Source organism: Alligator mississippiensis, chromosome 1, assembly GCF_030867095.1.
Source record: "Alligator mississippiensis isolate rAllMis1 chromosome 1, rAllMis1, whole genome shotgun sequence".
Taxonomy (NCBI): Eukaryota; Metazoa; Chordata; order Crocodylia; family Alligatoridae; genus Alligator; species Alligator mississippiensis.
The window spans coordinates 464803567-464825301 of record NC_081824.1 but is presented as its reverse complement, the minus strand read 5'-3'; the positions used below and the strand labels follow the sequence as shown (position 1 = coordinate 464825301).

At 46.9% G+C, this 21735-nt stretch overlaps 1 protein-coding gene across 3 annotated transcripts in view; it reads right to left on the bottom strand.

The window, feature by feature from the left end:
• Window positions 1–21735, bottom strand: part of NARS2 (asparaginyl-tRNA synthetase 2, mitochondrial) — a 78865-nt gene that overhangs the window by 27998 nt on the left and 29132 nt on the right. For all 3 annotated transcript variants that reach the window (XM_014606601.3, XM_019493597.2, XM_019493596.2), the window contains 2 exons: window positions 18342–18442; window positions 1873–2005 (listed from right to left, as the gene is read on the bottom strand). In XM_014606601.3, the coding sequence (XP_014462087.2) occupies window positions 1873–2005; window positions 18342–18442 (234 nt within the window). The remainder of the gene's footprint in view (window positions 1–1872; window positions 2006–18341; window positions 18443–21735) is intronic.

The window sequence follows — 21735 nt, the reverse complement described above, 5'->3', positions numbered from 1 at the left end:
TTGGGGATACTGAGTTCCAGTCCAGGGAGGAGAGAGGAAGATGCCCTTATCATAGAAAATTAGGGTCGGAAGGGACCTCAGGAGGTCATCTAGTCCAACCCCCTGCTCAAAGCAGGACCATCTCAAACCATATCATCCCAGCGAAGGCTTTGCCTAAGTGGGTCTTAAAAACCTCCAAGGATGGAGATTCTACAACCTCCCTGGGTAACCTGTTCCAGTGCTTCACCGCCCTCCTAGGGAGAGAGCTTTTCTTAATATCTAACCTCAACTTCCCTTGCTGCAACTTGAGACCGTTGCTCCTTGTCCTGTCATCTGCCACCACTGAGAACAGTCCAGCTCCATCCTCTTTGCAACCCCCCTGTAGGGAGTTGAAGGCTACTATTAAATCCCCCTTAGTCTTCTCTTCTCCAGACTAAATAAGACCAGTGCCCCCTCAGCCTCTCCTCATACACCATGTGCCCCAGCCCCGTCACCATTTTCATTGCCCTTCGCTGGACTCGCCAATTTGTCCTCATGGTCACTGTCTGCACATTTCCTGCCTGTCATGCTCCATCCATTCCACCCCTTTCCACCTCCACTCGCCTCACATAACTAAATCCCAATCTCTTCAGATTTCTCATCTACAGTCCCGCTCTCTTTCCTCACCCAATCCCAATCTCCTCCCCAACCATTTCCTTAATCCAGATAGCCCCAGCCTCCCTCCTCCAGTTCATCTGATGTCCGTGCCCTTCCATTCCAGACAGTCCCAGGCTCCACACCACAACCCCCAGGCTCAGGATTTTCACAGGAATGGCAACTACCCACTCTTGACAAAAAGGCTCTATCCCTGCCAAATTTCAAGTCCCTGCTCCAAAGTATGAGAAAGAAGGTTTCAAAGGAAAGGTGAGACCAAAACCTCCATACATTCCTTTTCCATGTTCTCAGAAACAACTGAGTCATTTGGGCTGAATCAGCAAAAAAGTTACAAGCAGAGGAAAACTGCTTCTTATAATGGCAAGAGTCAGGCAATCTTAACACTAGACAATGACAATGCTACCGGCCCTTTGTAACATATTCCATTAATACCAGTGAGCGCTCTCTTAAAGAACCAAACTTATTTGCTTATAGAGAAAGTTGTTAAAAGGACCGTATTATTTGCAATACGGTCACATACAGACAGTCTATCTGGTGGTGTTGATACTGATTGTGTGTCAAGATTTGAGCATGGGGTTGCCAGTCTCCAGGGCTTTTCAATGGGGTGCTCCTCAACGAGTGAGGACCACCTGGATGACAAGCAATTAACAAATTGCCCTGGAAACAGAGATCTGAAGGAGAGAGGGCATTTATGTCAATTATACAGAGAAGGCAAAACTTAACTGAGGCTTCAGAGAAGCTGTCAATTTTTTTAATGGATTGCCCAATGACTTAAAGAAAAAGGAAAACGGAACTCTACTTCTTTAAAAGAACAAATCACAAGAATGAAGAGTGCTGCAATCAAGATGCGATCTGTAGAATGCAGGGTTGTGATCGCAAGGAGAAGCTCTCTTAATAGTTTAGGATGGTGGCTGGAGACAGCTGGGGAGGGAAGACCCCAAAGAAACTGGGATTTCACAAGACATTTGACAACCACAACCATTCTCAAAGGCCAGAAAAAAGCTCTCTCCTCTCTATGCAGCACATTAGATCAGCTCATCTCTCATATGCCTCCCCAATGGCCATTCTTCTGATCAAAGATGCTTAACTGAAACCCAATGGGAGCCCTTTCAACTAACTCCTGATTTATAACTGCAGGGTGCTGGGCAGTGAGGTACTTGGGGATGCATGTGAAGAGGGTGGAAGGGGAGGGGAGCACAGTGAAGGAGACAGCCCCAAGAGTTCAGAGTTCACATCTACCTGCATGATGTCCTGAAGGCTTTCTGTGAACGACACCTCGGCTTCAACCATGTAAAACTCTGACAGGTGCCTGCGACTCTGTGAATTCTCAGCTCGAAACGTTGGCCCAAAGGTGAACACCTGGGTGAATGCCCTGGAAGGCATAAAGAATCAAGACACATTGTCGAAACAGAGTAAAACAAGAGATTGGTTTAGACGTGGAAACAGGATCATGCTCTTCAAGCTCCACCTCTGATCCCATCTTTCTCCCGCCATCCCAGAACAGGTGCATGTTTCTGCCGACTGCATTAATAAATGTTGTTTATGCTGTTGTCGTTATGCTTCAGGGTCAAATGCTCACAGGTATGTGAGGTTGCTTGCCCCTCTCTGCTATTGACTCGGACTGCCTGCAGTCTCACATGGGCAGCAGGTGGCTTTCACCACTGTTCCTAGCCATTTCCTGTGCAAATGAAAGCTAAAATTCAGTAGAAACAGCTCAGCACGTCATGCCGTTGGATACACAACAGATGTCAGAGCCACCCTACTACGCTATCACGTCATAGAAGTCTGCTTTTCAGTGAATTTAATTGCTCAAGTGATACAAATGCCTCAAGCCCCTGGAAGCTGGCACACCCAGGGCTCCCTGCTACAGCTGACTGATGTTTCTGCAATAATAGGGGGCTGGTAAAATCCTCCCTGTGTAGGTGTAACCCTCCTTTACATGATGTAGCTGTTTGTCTACCTTTAGAGGCTGGACCACATAAGATTGCAGCAGCCTTTGAGAGAAGAGCCCTGGCAACAGAGGCGACTGTTTTTATTTCCAAATGTCCCACATTCAATTCCCATTGTAGACAATGCACTGAGATCATCATAGATGTGGCCAAGGAGCATCCTACAATTATTTAGGCTATTTCTCCAATAACTTACCATGGAACTTGATTAATATATTCTCCCTCTCCACAAGTGTTCAAAGCTACATGCCTTAGCACCGAATCTAAGAGCCTTCCAAATCCCCATCTTTCTCTGCAGACATCCATCCTACCAGAAGGCAGTGCCTTACGGTGTTGTTGACGGGACGGTCACACTCACAGCAACAAGTCGTGCATAGTGACCTCAGAACGGCGATGTGCAGTGGGGCCCTAGTTCATGAGCAACATCCAAAACCGCAGGCCAACTGCTTGCTAGCCTCGTCTCCCACATGAGTGCAGCGGAGCAGAGCCATGACTATGGACAGAGGGAGGCTCTCCTACAGGCAGCCTGGACCGAGATTAACTGAGCTCTCCCCATCCTCTTTAATCTTCTTTTATCTATAGTGGCGGGCCTTATATAGGAAAACATGAACTCTTCCAAATCATAGAAAATTAGGGTTGGAAGGGACCTCAGGAGGTCATCTAATCCAACTCCCTGTTTATAAGACCGTCCCCATCTATATCATCCCACCCAAGGCTTTGTCTAGCCATGTATTAAAAGCCTCCAAGGAGGGAAATGGAGTGCAAGTCAGGTAATGCTGTGAGCTAATTGTCAGAGAACCTGTGTATGTAACTAAGTTTTGCTCAGCAGGGGCTGAAATGAAACAGGATGTCCAGCTTCCACATCCAAAGTTTCTGTTCTTGGTGTTTCTAGTAAACAGAAAGTTAAAATAAAGCTACAAAACATTAAGACTGGTCAAAAGAGAATGGGGGTGGGGGTGGGTCACAGTGCTAAAAATAAAGGAACATGGATGTTATTCCTCGGGGTCCCTTCCTTCCACTCTTCAAACTGTCAGAGGTAATGAACAGTTACGGTTTAAGGAGACAGCAATTTTGGATTTGCCTACAATTATCAGGGTAAGACGAACATGAAAGATTTGTTTCCTGGATCACTGCTTTGGAGCCCTTCTCCAGCTCCTCTTTTTCCACTGCAACATGCAAACTACTTTATCTTCACTTTCAAAGCCTGGCCTGGCCCATTCCTCATCCTACTCATCTCTCATCCAGGGTCAAGATGTAGACTCCCACCTCCATTTGGCCCACAGTGCTAGCCTCCATTGCAAAAGTCTCACCACACACCTATGGTCTTTCTTCCATCCTACCTCGCCAGCCAGGGAGAAGTCCCTTTAGAAATGTCCCTAGAGTCGCTCGCTGTCGTCCTCAATTTCTTTGCCATGATGCCTACAAAAAATGGCCATGTTCAGGCAGCCAGTGTACCACAACTATCACCCCTCCACCAGACCAGTCTTGTTCCATTATTTCTGTGCATGCCCCCATTCATTTGTCAATGCCCTTCTGTTACTTTGCATGAAACTGGCATTTTTAAGCCTTTGTGACAGAAACTGTGCCTTTTTGTTCTTTTGATATGTCTGTACAGCACTTAACACACTAAGGTCCTGGATTCAAGACAAATGCCGCAGTGCTATAGGAAATCAAACAGCAGCAGAGCTATAGGTGCGCACAACAATCTTGAATAAACCGTGCTTTCACTCTTTCTGTCTCTCTGAAACTTGCACACACATTTTTATTCCCCTGCTCATGGGGGCAGTTAAGTCAAGGGACGTGGTCATCATGGGTGACCTAAACTACCCGGACATCTGCTGGGAGGAGCAGTCAGCCAGATCTGACCTCTGACGTAGGTTCCTGGCTGAGATACAAGACTTCCACCTAACGCAGGAGGTGCACAGTCCCACCAGGGGAAATGCCTTGTTGGACCTGGTCTTGGCCACAGGTGACGATCTGGTGAGCAGACTGCGGGTGCTTGACCACCTGGGCAATAGTGACCATTGCCTACTTGAATTTACCATCCAGCGAAGGGTGGCAAAGGCTTGCAGCAAGGCAGCAGCCCTGGACTTCAGGAGGGTGGATTTCAATGAGGTAAGGAGACTAGTTAGGGAGGCACTGAGGTCCCGGAAGGGGGGGGAGTTGGGAGTCCAATAAGAGTAGTGGCTCCTTAAGGAGACGATCCTCCAAGCCCAAAGTGTGACAATCCCCACGCGATCAAAGGGGGCAAGAATGCTCAAAAGCCCCCATGGCTCACCAAAAGTAACCATGAACGCCTCAAAGCCAAAAAGGAGGCGTACACCCAATGGAAGGGAGGGGCCATCACCAAGGAGGATCATCCCTCCTTGGCTCGAGATTGTAGGGGGGCTGTCAGGAAGGCTAAGGCAGAGGTGGAACTGGGACTAGCGACCCGGATCAAAGATAACAAGAAGTCCTTTTTTAAATACATAGGGGGTAAAAAGAAGGAGTCAAATAACGTGGGGCCTCTACAGGACATGCTTGGTAATCTGGTGGTCGCACCAGATGACAAAGCTAACCTATTTAACAGATTCTTTCCTTCCATTTTTCTGAGCAGGGACCAGGTCATCCCCGCCACCAGGACCCCCTCAGGCTCCAGGGGAGGTGCACCCAGGCCCAGGGTCAGTGAGGATCTAGTCAGGGAACTGCTGGAGGAACTGGACGTATTTAAATCAGCAGGTCCTGACGATCTCCACCCCTGAGTGCCAAGGGAATTAGCAGAGGTCATTGCAGGACCCCTGGCACGGCTTTACAAGCACTCGTGGTGCTCTGGTGAGGTGCCCAACGACTGGAAAAGGGCCAATGTGGTCCACATTTTCAAAAAGGGGAGGAAGGAGGACTCAGGAAATTATAGGCCTGTTAGTCTTACCTCAAGCCTGGGGAAGCTTTTTGAGAAAATTATCCAGGAGCACATCTGCAAGGGGCCAGCAGGAGAGATTATGCTTAGGGGCAACCAACACGGGTTCATTCGAGGCAGGTCCTGTCAAACCAACCTGGTGGCCTTCTACGACCAGGTCACAAAATCCTTAGACGCAGGTGTCGCGGTGGACATAATCTTTCTGGACTTCAGGAAGGCCTTCGACACCGTCTCTCACCCCATCCTCATTAGGCAACTGTGGTGTTGACACCTACACAGTCAGATGGGTCACCAACTGCCTGGAGGGCTGCACCCAGAGTGGTGGTGGACATCCTTTTCGACTTGGAGGGATGTGGGCACTGGGGTTCCCCAGGGCTCGGCCCTTGGGCCTGCACTGTTCAACATCTTCATCAGCGACTTGGACAAAGGGGTAAAAAGCACCTTGTTCGAGTTCACAGATGACACTAAGATGTGGGGAGAAGTGGGCATGCTAGAAGAGAGGGACAATTAGAGAGCTACAACTAGATCTCGACAGGTTACAGGGGTGGGTGGATGAGAATAGGATGGGCTTCAATATGGACAAGTGCAAGGTGCTGCACTGGGGGGGAAGAGCCAGCAGCATGCCTACAGGTTGGGGAACTCCCTTCTTGTCAGTGCAGAGGCAGAAAAGGACTTGGAGTCATGATTGATTCCAAGATGAACATGGGCCGACAGTGTGGGGACGCAGTCAGGAAAGCCAGCATCATGAGCCTGCATCACGAGCAGGTCCAAGGAGGTGAACCTCCCCCTCTATGGGACACTGGTCAGGCCACAGCTGGAGTACTGTGTCCAGTTCTGGGCGCCACACTTCAGGAGGGATGTGGCCAGCATTGAGAGGGTCGAGGGGAGGGCCACTTGCATGATCAGGAGGCAGCAGGGAAGGCTCTACGAGGAGAGGCTACGGGACCTGAACCTGTTCAGCCTCCACAAGAGAAGGCTGAAAGGGGATCTGGTGGTCACCTACGAACTTGCCAGGGGGAGCAGCAGGCAATGGGAGAGTCCCTGTTCCCCCAAGCACTACCAGGGGTAACAAGGAACAACAGCCTTAAGTTGACTGAGAGTAGATTCAGGCTAGACATCAGGAGGCACTACTTCACTGTCAGGGCAGCTAGAAGCTGGAACCAACTTCCAAGGGAAGTGGTGCTTGCCCCTACCCTGGGGGTCTTCAAAAGGAGGCTAGACAGGCACCTAGCCGGGGTCATTTGACCCCAGCATCCTTTCCTGGGGTCCATGGCAGGGGGTCGGATTTGATGATCTGCTTAGGTCCCTTCTGACCCTACCAACTATGAAACTATAAGGAAATGAAAAACCCAGGCCTGGAGTTGAACCCCTAAACCCATTTGAGGCATTGACTCTCCAAGGCACCAACATGTTGAAACAATCAGGCCCTGATCCAATAAAGCTCTTAGGCATGTGCTTCTTTCCAGGCCTATGAGAAGTCTCATTAAAAATATACATTCAGAGGCCAGCATGTGCCTAAGTGCTTTGCTGCACCAGGGCCAGAGGGTTTAGCACTCTGCTGGATTAAACCCTGACTATCCACATCTTTGTACTGTCATCAAGGACCATCCTTCCTACATCTGTATGTCTGTTCCCGACATTCCCAGAAATTCACATCTCTCACCCCTATTCTCCTTGCTACTGAATTTCTCTCTCAATCAACACTTAAGGAGGCTGATGCTGGCTGTTCCCACATCCCTTTCTCAGGCCTTGTCTACACGCAACAGTTAGGTTGGTTCAATCCACACTGGCTTTTAAACACATGATTACAGGTGCAGGCTAAAAAAAAATAAATTACAAGTCAAGTGTAAACATCTACAAGTGCCCGTGCTCAAAGATGCTTAAAAATCACCCGTTTAATTAAATCAACTGCAATGCTGAGTGCAGATCAGGCTTCAGCCTTCTAGTTTCATTGGAAACATTCAGGCTGCGATCCTAATATAATTAATTCTTCAGCCCAGAAAACATCAGATTCCTTTTTTCAAAGCCAGGGTCCTGCTCTCCTTAATGGAAGTAAAAGAAAAGGTGTCCTTGTCTTGCTGAACCCAGCAGCATACCTTCTAAACAAGCCCTTCAAGAAAGGCAAGGCCATTTTAATCTGTTTAACATACTGGCCTTAATGCCACATCAAGATCACACAACAACTTGGTGACAAGGCCAGGAGGACCCAGGAGCCCTGACTCAGAGCCAGCCACTAGATCCTAAAAAATACACACTTGATACTTATTGGCATTGCTGTACTGCCTCTAAATGACAGGGGCCTTGAAAACACATGCACAGTCACTGCCCTGTAGACGTCTTCCAGCTGGAGAGGAATACGGGCCAAGCTGGAATATTTTATCTGAGAACAAAAGTACAAGAACACAGAACGTGACTTGGAAATATAAACTGTTTTCTTTCCTTGCCCTCCACCCCACCAACTTCTTCTGCTGTGAATGCCCCCTTTAAAATGCCAGGTTGAAAAAACATAAAAAGTGTTTCAAATCGAAGGGTGGAAAGCAGGGCTTTGACGTCAGGAGGAAGAGGAGATAAGGGTGGGAAAGCCGTCCTCAGTACCCGGAGACAGCTCACTTGTCAGTGCTCTGTCCTTTCTGGGAGCGGGGAGGAAGAAGTTGAAGAAAAGTTCAAACTACATGGTCCAGTTGTATTTAGTACCATTGTACTGCACCTGACCTTGCTCTTTAGTATTGGGGTCGGGCAGCATGGGCAACACCCCAGGGTCCATGGCTAAGATTTCCCCGTCCCTCAAATTTTTGAGTGCTGTCACGTTCCATAGCTGGCTGCCACTGCAAGCATAATGCGATTCATGACCAGTTGTGGGCTCACATGGCACCACAAACTCAAAACAGCTTAATCAAGCATGCAGACCCAATGCACGCAGGGCCCAGCCTTTCTAGGGTTACAATGCCCAGGGCTCCTTGTGAAGTCAGTGAGTCACAGGAACGCTGCTCTCAGGAAAATTCATAGAACAGGGCTGCTGGTTAGTGTGGGCTCACATGCTTTAATGGGCAATTTCCTTTTAGTTGAAAAATGGCTTTTGTTTAAAAGTAAAAGTTCTTCATTAAAACACTGAAATAAAAAAACCACACACAAAAAAAATCGGAGACAAAGCAAAAAGAGCTTGGTTTTGCCCACCCTTTGTCCTTCCTTGCCTCCCTTTTCTTCTAAGGAAAAAAAAAGAAAGAATGTACACATAAAACCACTATTTTTATTTACACTGTTTCTGTATTAAAAACCAAAAAGTCTGTTTAAAATGCAAAAAAACCCCATGCAAAAACTGAAAAAACTAATTTTTAAAAAGTTTCCACAAAAGCCAAATCCTGACTAGCTCCACTGATGGAAGGCAGGAAAGATCTGCACCTTACAGACTAATCAAAGTAAATCTATATATCTATATATAGATAACCAAAGTAGTTTTAGATATTTATAGCGGACTACTGCATGTGGCAGCAGTTTGGGGAGGAGGTGAGCAGCTGACAGTGGCAAAAGAACAGGCTAGGGACAATTGAGAAAAGCTGGATGTGTGCAAGTTCCTGGGGCTGGACACGATGAACCCAATGGTGTTGAGAGAGTTGGCTGATGTGATTGCAGAGCCACTGGGCCATTGCCTTTGAAAACTTGTGGCAACTGGGAGAGGTCCTGGACGACTGGAAAAGGGCAAATATAGTGCCCATCTTTAAGAAAGTGAAGAAGAAGGATCCAGGAACTATAGACTGGTCAGCCTTACCTCAGTCCCTGGAAAAATGATGCGGCAGGTCCTCAAGGAACCCATTTCTAAGCACTTGGAGGAGAAGAGGAACAGTTAGCATGGGTTCACCAGGGGAAGTCATGCCTGACCAACCTGATTGCCTTCCGTGATGATGTGACTGGCTCTGTGGATGTGGGAAAAGTAGTGGATGTTGTATACCTAGACTTTAGCAAGGCTTTTGATCTGGTCTCCCATAACATTCTCCCAGGCAAGCTAAGGAAGTACAGGTTGGATGAATGAACTGTAAGGTGGAAACTGGTTGGATCATCAGGCTCAAAGGATAGTAATGAACGGCTCAATGTCTAGCTGGCAGCTAGTATCAAGTGGAGTGCCCCAGGGGTTGGTCCTGGGGCCGGTTTTGTTCAATATCTTCATTAACGACCTGGAAGATGGCACAGATGCACTCTCAGCAAGTTTGCAGATGACACCAAGCTGTGGGGAGTAGTAGACACGCTAGAGGGTAGGGTTAGGATTCAGAGACACCTCTATATTTTGGAGGATTGGACCAAAAGAAATCTTACAAGGTTCAATAAGGACAAGTGCAAAGTCAGAACAAGGACAGAACAATCCCATGCATCGGTACAGACCAGGGACCAACTGGCTAAGCAGCAGTTCTGCAGAAAAGGACCTGAGGGTTACAGAGGATAATAAGCTGAATGAGCCCACAGTGTGCCCTTGTTGTGAAGAAAGCTAACAGCATACAGGCATGCATTGGGAGAAGCGTGAAGCGTTGCTAACAGATCAAGGCAAGCAATTATTCCCTTTTATTCAGCACTGGTGCACGGCATCTGGAGTACTACATCCATTTTGGGACCCCCCCCACTACACGAAGGATGTAGACAAATTGGAGAGAGTCCAGTGGAGGGCAATGAAAATGGTTAACGGGCTTGGGCACATGACTTCTGAGAAGACACTGAAGGCACTGGGGCTTATATACTTTGGAGAAGAGAAGACTGAGCAGGGATTTAATAGCAGCCTTCAAATACCTGAAGGGGGGTTCAAAAGAGGATGGAGCTGGACTGTTCTCAGTGGTGGCAGATGACAGAATGACGACAAGGTGCAGCAAGGAAAGTTTAGGTTGGTTATTAAGAAAAACTCTCTCGCTAGGAAGGTAGTAAAACACTGGAACAAGTTACCCACAGAGGATATGGACTCCCCGGCCTTGGCAGTTTTTAAGACCTGGATAGACAAAGCCTTGGCTGAGATGATCTAGTTGGGGATGGTCCTAATTTGATCAGGGGGTTGACCCTTGACAAGATGACCTCCTGAGGTCCCTTCCAACCCTCATATTCTACAATTCTAGGTGATTATGTTATAACATGACCCTTTGATACTGGAAAAGGTGCACATCCCTCCCATAAACTACAGCACAGTGGCTTTCAAGAGGAGCCAGTTTGTCAAAATAATTCCTATTTCTGGGCGACATCATTTGTGTTCAGACAAGCAGTGTTCAGAAACAGTGTACCCAGCTGCACGGCTGAACAAAACAGGGCAGGAGTAGATCATTTTGAAATCCTGGGCCTGTTTCAATCCTGTAGGTTGCAAAACCTATGGCAGGCAAAATTACATGAGCAATGCTTTTAAAAACCTGGGCGATGTTAAGACAGTGTTAACCAGTGACATGGCTAGGTGTCACCATCATAGTTCTTTTTCTTAGACTGTGAGTACTGTGTGGTTTTTGAGGAAATGTGCACTGTTAGTTTTGCGGTGTGGTTTGCTTTAAGCTGTGGGAAGTAGCAAGGAAATTTCCTTTCTGCCTCCATGTCCCTTCCTGGAATCAATTCCTGATGCCAAGTTGTTTCCTTGGAAGCAGGTGCCAGCATTTAAACTGAGGGGGGCCACTCTGCTCAGCACTGGATATACACACGAGAAGCGGGCTAACCAGGATGAAATGCTTGTGTGGTTACTGGTGCTTTTGGACCTCAAAAAATCTACTGCTGCTTGGCACAGGGCTGACTGTATGTAACTAGAGAAAGTGCAGGCTAATGCTTCCCTTTGCAAAGCTCTAGATTCAGAAGAAATATTCCCACTTTGCTTTTTTACAGTAAGACAAAAACTTGGATTTTCTATGGGCAGTTCCTCGCACCAAAAGAACTAAAAAAAAAAAAATCAATTAATCTAGTTTATGACTAACATCAGCTGGAATCATTGGGATCATATTGTCTGATCTCTTGCAGAACACAGAACCCTACCTTTTTGCCATGCGACTCCTGCATCCTAACTAACAACATGTTTTCCCTAGAGCTTGTACCTTGCCTAAAGTTTTCCACTGCAAACAAATCACCCCGGTTTAGAAATGGGTGGAGAGAGACAGGGAGAGGCTGGACTGATTATCCAAAGGGAGTTGCAATGTTCACAGCAGGAATCCCGATTCCCTGGGCGGCTGCTTTAACCACTGAGACCAGATTGCCTCCACGTAGTAAAAAGTCATAAAAAAATCACTACTGCAATTAGGAACAAGACTGGAGTGTGTAGTAATTAAATAAAAAACAAGACTGTCATGGTTGCTTTTTATAGCTACAATTAAGTGTCAGTTTAATTAATGGAAGTTAGTTTGCTGTCTAATTATAAGAGTCTGTTATGAGTCAGGCTCAGACAAATGTTTCACAACATATGTCAAAGACTTTTTTTTTAAAAAAAAGGGAACTGCAGTAAGGTAAATTAGACAATGACACCTTACATTTGCTAACTCTGAGCGCTGGGGCTCCTAGAAAAATATGTGGAATCCTTCAGAATTTTGCATTCTCTACAACGAGCAAGTCATTTAGCAATCAACTGTTATCACCTTCCAAGGTTATCATTTCCCAAGCTGAAAGACAAGTGTTTTTCAGGAAAATGAAACCCTGCCTGTGAGCTTATTAGGGGCTATGCCTTTAACAATCAGACTGTGTAAAAATAAATGGATGAAACTAGTAGAGCAGTTAACATCTCATAGCTATTGTTTCAGGCTCTCTGCAAACTCAGGCAGTCACTGTTGCAGAAGTTGCTGAACCAGAACAGCTAAAAGCAGGCAGCAATGGTGAGGTTATACAGAGCAACTGAGCAAGGGGGTAGCAGGTTGTGCGGAGAGAAGCTCTGTTTTAACTACACTGTACTTGATGGCTGAGGGGTAGTGGAAGGCCAAGTCTGATTTTCTCATTAAAAAAAAATGGCAAGATCCTATGCTGAGAAAGAAGTCAAAGTGAGAAGAGGGAAGAGTCTGAGAAGCAAGTCAAAGGTGGTAGGAGGCCTCTGGTGTTGCAGCATGAGATTAAATTAAGCTGGTGAAGCAGAACTGCTCATCTGGTAAGATGATAGAACTGAAGGAGGAAAGAAATTATTTATAGAGGAGAAAAACTCCAGCATTTATGCAGCTGAGAGTGGATGCTGGAAGTGAGCCAGGACTTGGGGTTGGTAGCAGGGACCTTCTATTAGGAGAGAGGAACAAAAGACTTGAGGATGGAGGATAAAGAAGCATGGAGAAAATCATTACCATGTTTAGAGAAGAGGAAGAGGAGGAGGAGACTGGGAGAAAAGGGTCCATCAACAGTGATGACTTCTCCAAGTCAGAAAAACTAAGTGAGAGGGTGGGCATGCTGGCCAATGTTGAGAGATCAAGTGATGGTTAGACAGGGGAATCTCAGCAACAGAGCTGTCATGGAGAGGGAACTGATTGGTGAAGCCATCATTAAGTGAAGAGCACTTCTGGCTAGTGGGCAAGTTGAACCAGGGCTGAAAATTGAATGAATACACCGGAATGAGAAAAAACAGGTAAGGGGCCTGATGGGTCATCAGCACGGAAGGTCAAGTGAGGGACTGTAAGGCCAGGAGATGAAAAAGAGGAGAAGGAGTTAAAAAAGGGATGAAGGAGGCATTGGAAATAATATGGCCAAGAGAGGAAAACCTCAGAGCTCCTTCAGGACAGTAATCCAGTGTGGGAAGCATGAGAGGAGGAGAAACCATCCCATCCTCAGAGTGATCCAGCTCTCTAGGAAAGCCAGGTGATGGACGGAGGGAGCTTGGAAAAGGTCATAGAAGACCAAGACTTTTTTTTAGAGATGGAATGGGAGTTGCAGAGACAGCAAAAAGGGAAGAAGTGGGATGGTTATGAAGTTATGGCCAGAGGCAGGAGGAGGAAGGAGGCTGGTAGAGAGAGAGACATTCAATGAAGAGAGTAGTTATGGAGAGAGGGATCAGGGTTGGGGCAAAGGTCAGGAGGAAGAGGAGGGGGCTGTGGATGTAAGATCTGGATATGTACTGCTGGAAGGACAGACAAGATGAGAATAGAAAGGAGAATGGAAACAGGCAAACCCTGGCGGGAACCACAGGATGGCAAACGTCATAGAACCTGGCAGGGAGCAAGGACAAGGAAGGAGAGGTGCTCTGAGGCAGAAGAAAGGTGTGATGAGAGCCAGGGGCTGGATTCAATGACTCTGACTCTCGAGGTTCCTTCAACTTTTGAGAGGCAAGAGGAAGAAAACGCTACATAAACCCTGAACACCGTAGCAGGACTAACCCCCACCAGAGGCCCCTGCTGAGACCACTAGTGTGCAGTGCCCTATACAGCCATAGAGGGATGGCATTTGTCATGAATTCTTGGACTTCATTTCTGCAGTGACAGTGTCTTGGTCAACCACAATGCTCCTGTGAATCATCATCATGTGCGTCATGGACCTCCATCCTATCTCATGGCCGTAAAGGGGTCTTTATGTTCAGGAGGATCATGGGTCATTGTGTACATACAAGCACTAATGACTGTTTAGCCCAAATCCAGGCAATTTAAGCAACAGTCAATAGGACCCATTGTTCAAACAAGCTTCCAACACAGTTTGGCCATTGACTAATCAGCATTTTGGATGTCCACGAGGTTGAGGGATATTTCTGAGTAACGACACCTCTGGGGATCTATTAAGCACAGGGTCCATGGTCAAAAAGTGATGATTCAGAGATGCAATGTGGCTAACCAAGATACAGCCAGTGCTAAGAACAATAATGAAATGAGCATTTCTGCAAATAGGGTTACTAAATTAGTACTAAATGAGGTTACTGAAGCAGTAATGTTCATCCTCTCAGAGTCACCTTGCAAAATCCAGTCCCATAGAAGGAGATAGGAGGTATGCTTGTGTGACTTTGCCTTCAATGCCAAGCACACACAACACAGCCTTTATGAAATGTATTCCTAAAAGCCATCATTTTAATTCTTTGAGAAAAAGGGAGAAAGAGAGATCTGCAAGTGGTGAGTGCTGGGCATGCTGCTTGCTCAATGACGATTACTGCTGTGGCACCTGAAAGCACTGTGCTAGCTGGTATATAAACAAAGCACCCAGCTATTGCAGAGTTAATTAGGTCTGCAGTAAAATGTCACCATCTAGATGGGTGGTGCTAATAGGACAGATTAAACTGATCAATTCTGCCACAGGATAGTACTCGTAAATACAAGCGCTATCCTGCAGCGGAGTTCTTTACGCACGTGTAGACGCTGCTGGGGCATGAGGGTGCTTCAGTGCAGGGGCTGCCTGCTAGCTAGCCCTGCACTGGAGCACCCTCATGCCCCAGCCGGCCTCTCCACTGCACGTTGAGTGGTGCAAAGCAGCCCTGGGCAGGCAAGCTGACCCCTGGGCCCCCTGCCAGCCAGGGTTGCTTTTGACCTGGATCAACGTGCTGCGGTCCCAGGAGCACATGTAAACGGATGTCTGAGAGCAATAAGCTCCAGCACGATATGCACCAGAATTTATTGCTCTGTCCTATGAGCATATGTTGCCTTGCCCAATGAGATGCAGAAAAGGGAGAAATTCAGAGACAATTTACTGACAAAATGTCTGCTTGCTCTCAGCTGCTTAGTACTCTCCAACCCAAAGCCACTTGCAGCCAGCCCTTCGACGTTCTCTCCTATATCTCTCAGGGTCTTCTCCCAAGCCCTGCAATTGCTGAACAGCCACTTCTTTCTTCCACATATGTTGTTGCCCCATGTTCTAACAAGCCCAATTCCCAAAGCAAGCCACAGCGGGGCCTGAAGTGGCAGGAGAAAGGGCAGTATCTGGGTGGATCATATAGGGACTTCCGGACATTGCTGCCCACCTCTTCCCCTCCCAAACCCACAGAAATCCATCAGCCCATAGGAATCTGTGGGCTTAAAAATATACAGTAAGCCCATATTTTTCAGCTGAAAGCGTCATTTATGAAAAATGCCATTTTCGGGAAATGAAAATTCTAATCTTTCAAATGGTTTTTAGTTTGACAAAAGACATGTTTGGTTTTCAAGAACCAGAAACATAACCTATTTTTTCTGGTTTTGGCCAGCGTTAGTTTTTAACTGAAAAATAACTAGAGAGAGTCCTTTCTTTCCAACATTTCTTACCATTTTTGTAAAGAACTCGTTTACCCTGAAGCATGAGCCCATACTTTAAGGGTTAATACCTTAATCTCACTGTGACGCATCACTATGACTGATATTTTTAAATCCACGTGGACTTTTCACTCCATCTATTTTGATGACTAAAGCTATTCAATAACATTTCAGTTCTAAGCCTCAAAAACATGTTGTGCTTAAAAAAAATAAGAGGAGCAGGTTCACAGAACAACCACACATCATCAGAAGCAAATATAGCTCATCTAAATTTAGTTGCTATTCGATCCATTTAAAATGCCTAGGAAAACAACTTGTTATTGCAGAATAGAGCATGAAGCTGTAGTATAATGTACTGTACGATGAAAGGCTCCATGTTTTGGTCCCTTTAGAAAATGGGGTTTTAAGAACATCACTGAAGCAATATTTAGATAAAAGGGCCCTTTATTTATCTGGTTTAATCCTCTGTCCTGTGCCAGGCAATGCGGCATTTGAAGAAAGGGATCTAACGTAACAGTGAGATGGCCTTTTAACTTAAGAATTAGATAGCATGCTTATTTTGATTTATGTGCCCTTCAATAAAGGTCAGGGGTGAATGCCAGATAATCCCAGGTTCACATACAAATACTTGCTTTTCACCAGTGTGCAAATAAAACACCATATAACCAAAGCTCTCTCACATCACCTTTGTGACCTTTTGGCAACTCCTCAAGCAAATGCCAGAGACAATACAACAGCCTCCGGCTGCCAAGCAAAGCTCTACTTCTCTCCCAACAACATAGGCAACACGCCTGGGAGTGTTTCAAAGACATCCTGATGGGAAATTTAGGGATCAGTAGTGTTAGCATCTCAGCTGACCCTGACTGATCTGGTGGGCTACTGGAAAGGAGCATGTGCAAGTCAGAGAGGAGTCCAATTTCATCTATGGCATCTCACACATCCACTGATCTCTAAGGATGGCATCCTGGTCCCACTAAAATCTACAGCAAAACCCCTACAAACCGCAATGGGATTGCAAATGCACTACTTTTAGTAAAAGTGAGTTAAACTTAACAATAATAGCCTGAGGCAGATAAATCTAGTTTTTCTGTGGGCAAACCAAGAGCGTCTTAGCCAAGGTCACACAGCAAATAAGCCCAGAACTCCAGAACAGGACACAAGGCTTTTGACTCCCAAGTTCATTCTCTTTATTGAGTTTTCAAGCACCTGGCTTATGGGCTGGATGTAGAACACATATTTATTTTTATGGATAGCCCTGCATATTCCCATCCCACAGGAACTAGGCTTTTGTTTAAACCAGTGGTTTCTGTTTTGCCACAGTTGCCAAGACAGCACTCACTGGGTACTGAGAGAGTTAAGCTGACATGGTGCTGTCATTCCAAACCTGGCCAGAGTTAATTCAATCAGCAGGCAAACAGGCTTGGTTACATCACTGCAGTATGGGTGAAGCATATTTACATCAACAGAACCAGATCCACACACAAGAGGCTGCAGTGATTTAACACTGTTGGGTCAATCTCCTGATTAAGATGTGGGTATACAAAAATATAATGCAGAGTAAAAGGGGGTGAGGAGATATCATATATTAGCTGTTCCTTGATAACTGCCCATGTGCATGCTCTCAGCCCACGATGACAGGAAGCTAAACCACAACTCTACCCCTTTTGTTTCACTGAGGATTAAGTTGCTATGGAATAGCTCCTGCTTATCAAAGGTAAGAGCTTGCACACAGCAAGCTGCTGCAGAGCTGCAGGGGAATGGTAAATCCTCATCCCTTTTATTCCATGGTAAATTGTTCATGGGCTCAAACCCATCAGCTGGCTGACTGCAAGAAAAATTAGTGTAGAGATGATCCCTGGCCCTGCCACCAGACAAACTGTGGCTCTGGTAGGTGTGAATGCTCACATCCCTCACCAATCAAACTGGGATGTTAACACTGAAACCTACTGACAGTACTAGAAAAAGAGGGATTGACAACCTATGGCCCATGGACTCGATCTGGCCTGGGAAGAGGTTTGACCTAGCCTGTGAAGGTCAAACTCATAGAGGATGAGTGGCACAGACCTGTGTTGTGCTGCCCATCCCCTCCACAGTGCTCCCCTCTGCTGTGGAGCCTGTGAACCAGGCACCTGGTTATTCTGGGAGGTGGACACTTGTGGCCTGTGCCTGGGCCAGGTCACAAAGGGTGGCCTGCACCAGCAAAAAGTGGCCAATCTGTAAAAAAAATTGGCATTAATTACTCAAATGCTTATCAGTTTTGAGCCACTGGAAGGAAAAATTCCTCTAGATGTGAATAGTAAATTGCTGCACGGGAGGAGATGCAAAGGGAAGGAAAGAGGAGACACAGAGAGGCAAAGGAAGGGGAGAACAAAAAGGAATGCAAGATCAGGAAAAAACGAGCAGAAGCAGGCTTTGCAACTGGGAGATGCTGGATGGGACCAGAGGATTCAAGATAAATACCACCACCACCACTTAGTCTTTGTGCAACTTCCTATTGAGCCAGTGGGTACCTTATGATTGATGGAGAGGAGCGTGCTTTAATTTATATCCTGCCCCTCAGAGCAGTATTCAAAAGGATCCAGCCCTATCCAAAAACTGGAGCTGGACTTTCCACCAGCAACACTGACCACCTGGGTGCTTAGCAAGCCCATGCCAGATGTAAAATACATAACATGCCTATCAAACAGAGGCTCTGACCAAGATTCATGGCACTGCCATAAAGCAACAGATGAGATTTCCATCTTTTCTTACCCAGCCATCACTTCCAGATGGAGCTGTCCAGAGACCGTCAGGAAAGCAGGAACATCGAAGAAATGGGACTCCCCTTCAGGTTCCTTTACTTTATTTGCTGTCTGTAAGATCAGGCATGCACAACAAACATTGATTGTCAAGTGTTAGTTAAGGAACATACCTCCTGCTTCACCATTTACCATCTCTCACCTCCCCAGGTACCTCATTCCAAGAGAAGATAAGGATAAGCTCCAGCAGTACAAGGTATACACTTATGCTCCATGGACCTATGTACACTGGGAGCTTTTCCTAACTGGTTGGCAAAGCTAAGTTGATTTCCAAACCACTCCAAACCTGGTTGGGGGCCTTCTGAATCGGAGATTAACATTTATTTCAGCAATCAATGTTACTGAACCACTCAAAGTCCTGCTGGAGACAGGAAAAGCCCTGACTTGCACCTCTAGTGGAACCTGGGGCTAATCTCTGGTCTAGACAAGGTCTGGGGTGATTTAAGGTGATATAAACTGTTGTTACTGCAGCAGCCTTCCGAGGAGAGGGACAAATCCAGAGTTGGATAATACACCAGAAAGAGACTCTTAACAGTCTCTTGATAAGCATTTAATGGCATGCTAATGTATATCAATAGCCTGTAATTCAATGTGCATCTATAACCTATGATACAAATTGCATATGCAGGGATAATGGGGGGAAATGGTAGATAATGGTGGTTTACACCTGCTTGATTATAATCCAAGAAATAGGATTTATGAGAGATGCTGGCATTCCTACTCTTCAAGCCCTAGCTGTTACCCAAATAATCTGCACTGTAACACTTTTCAGTGGGAGAGCAGTATCTTTGACTCTTAGAAGGCACCACATAAAACTCTGGCACTCCCAGCAGAGAACACATTAGCACATGCCCATCCAGGCATCAAATCAACTGGACATGGGTAAACATATGCCTGAGCTTATGCGTCTGCAAGATCAGAGCACTGCTAGCAAGTGGCAGGTGGAGGACTCATTGCCGCTGGTTCCAAGGGAAGCTCTCAGTCCACACAGAGGGGCAAGATGTGGCCCTTAATGTTTTTGTGCAGCACCTAAGCCAGGTTATGTCACCCTTAAATAATTTGCTAAAGAGATAACAGAACAAAAAAAGACAGTGTACTAGAGCATAGCGGTGTGGGCAGCAGCAAGGCAGCCTGCAGCTGGCTGTCATCCTAATTAGGCAGAGCTGCCTGATTGGGGAACAGGGCCCAGATGTTCCTTATAAGGACTGGGCCCTGAACACCAAGGACAGCAGTTTGCTGCCAGCAGCTGGAGAGACACCACCAGCTGAGCTGCTGCTCAGGGAACATCCTTGGAGGTAAGGGAGGAGCTATGGGGAGGGCTGGAGGCTCCTTGTCCTGGGCATGACAGAAAGCTGCACCCTGCTGGGGAAGGATGGCCTGCTGGGAACTGCCCATGGTGGGGCAGTTCCCCAGAAATGCCAGGCCAGTTGCCTCCCCAGTGAAAGGGGAGTATGGGGTGCCTTATAACCTCAGCACCCACATCCCTGGTGGGTACTGAGATGCAGCAGGGGGAGCCCAGACTCACAGGAAATCAGGTGGAGGGACCTGGACTTGCACCCAGGCTCGCCATAAGCATGAGGCTGCAATAGGGAGCTGGGAGTGAGGCTCCAGCAGGATGGGGCCCTGAGCCTTGGGGAGCTATTAGCAAAGCTCCCGGGCAAAGGGATAAGGGGTTGTAGCCCAGGGGGACAGGGCTGATCCCAGAGTGTGGACTTGGAGGCTGGAGTTTGAATGAAAAGAACCCAGTGTCAGGGCACTGGGACCACAAGCTCCGGTGGGGAGTGAGAGTCCCATGTGAAACTGTGGAGCTTGGATCCCAGCCTGAGCCACTGGATAAACATCTGTGAGGCATGGGACATGGTAAGGGATGCTTGGAGCCATGTGTAATGCCCTTGTCACCAGGGCAAGTAAATGGGCAGCCTCCTGCCTTAGTGACAGATTCATAGATTGTAAGGCCAGAAGGGACCTCAGAAGATCATCAGGTGCAGCCCCCTGCACCAAGCAGGAAAGGCAACTGGGGGTCAGGTGACCCCAGCAAGATATCTGTCCAGTCTCCTCTTAAAGATTTCCAGGGTAGGTGACTGCACCACCTCTGGAAGGAGCTTATTCCACAGTCTGGACCCCCTGACTGTAAAGTTTTTCCTAATGTTGAGCCTGAAATGGTCTTCCAGGAGTTTGTGACCATTACTTCTAGTTTTCCCCAAGGGTGCCCTGGTGAACAGTTGTTCACCGAGCCCTTGATGTACTCCCTGATGTAGTGGTAAGCTGCTACCAGGTCCTCTCTCAACCTAATGCCTTCTCTTTTTCAGGCTGAAGAGTACCAGGTCTCTCAGTATTTCCTCATATGGCTTGCTGTGCAAGTCTCTAATCATATGGGTGGCCCTTCTCTGGACTCTCTCAAGTTTTACCACGTCCTTGTTAAAGTGCAGCACCCAGAACTGGACACAGAACTCCAGCTGTGGTCTCGCCAATGCAGAGCAGAGCAGAGGAATGACTTCCTTGGTTTTGCTGGAGATGTATCGATTGATGCATGCCAGAGTTATTTGCCCTGCTCATATTCATACTGTGGTCTATTATTACCCCCAGGTCCCTTTCACTCATGGTGCTTAGCAGTTTGGTGCCACCAAGCCTGTAGGTGTGTAGGGGGTTGTTCGTCCCAAGGTGAAGCACTGTTTATTTTTCAATGTTGAACTTCATCTGGTTTTGACTCTCCCAACCTGCTAGCCTATCTAGGTCTGGTTGTATCTGTAGCCTATTGTCAAGCATGACCATGCTTCCCCATAACTTGGTGTTGTCTGTGAACTTGGCCAGTGAGCTCTTCACCCCCGCATCCAAATCATTGATAAAGATGTTGAAAAGCACTGGACCAAACACTGACCTCTATGGAACAGCACTGGCCACTTCTCGCCAGCATGACACAGATCTGTTCATTAGGACACCCTGGTCCTACCCTGCAGCCAGCTTCATACCCACCTAACTGTCTGATAGTTAAGCCCCCCCAATCCTCTAATTCTCTCACGAGAACATCATGGGATACCAGACTAAAGGCTTTTTGGAAGTCAAGATATACAATGTCAACCTCCTCTTTCTTATCCAGGTGGTGAGTTACCTGATAGTAAAAGGAGATGAGGTTGGCAAGACAAGACCTGCCCATGATGAAGGCATGCTGGCTGTTGTTCCGAATCCTACCTTCTGCAAGCCTATCACCTGTAGACTCCTTAATGAACTTTTCCAGGATTTTCCCTGGGATAGAAGTTAGACTAATTGGTCTATAGTTATTTGGGTCCTCCCTCTTCTCCTTCTTGAAGATGGGTACAACATTGGCCGTCTTTCAGTCTTTAGGGACC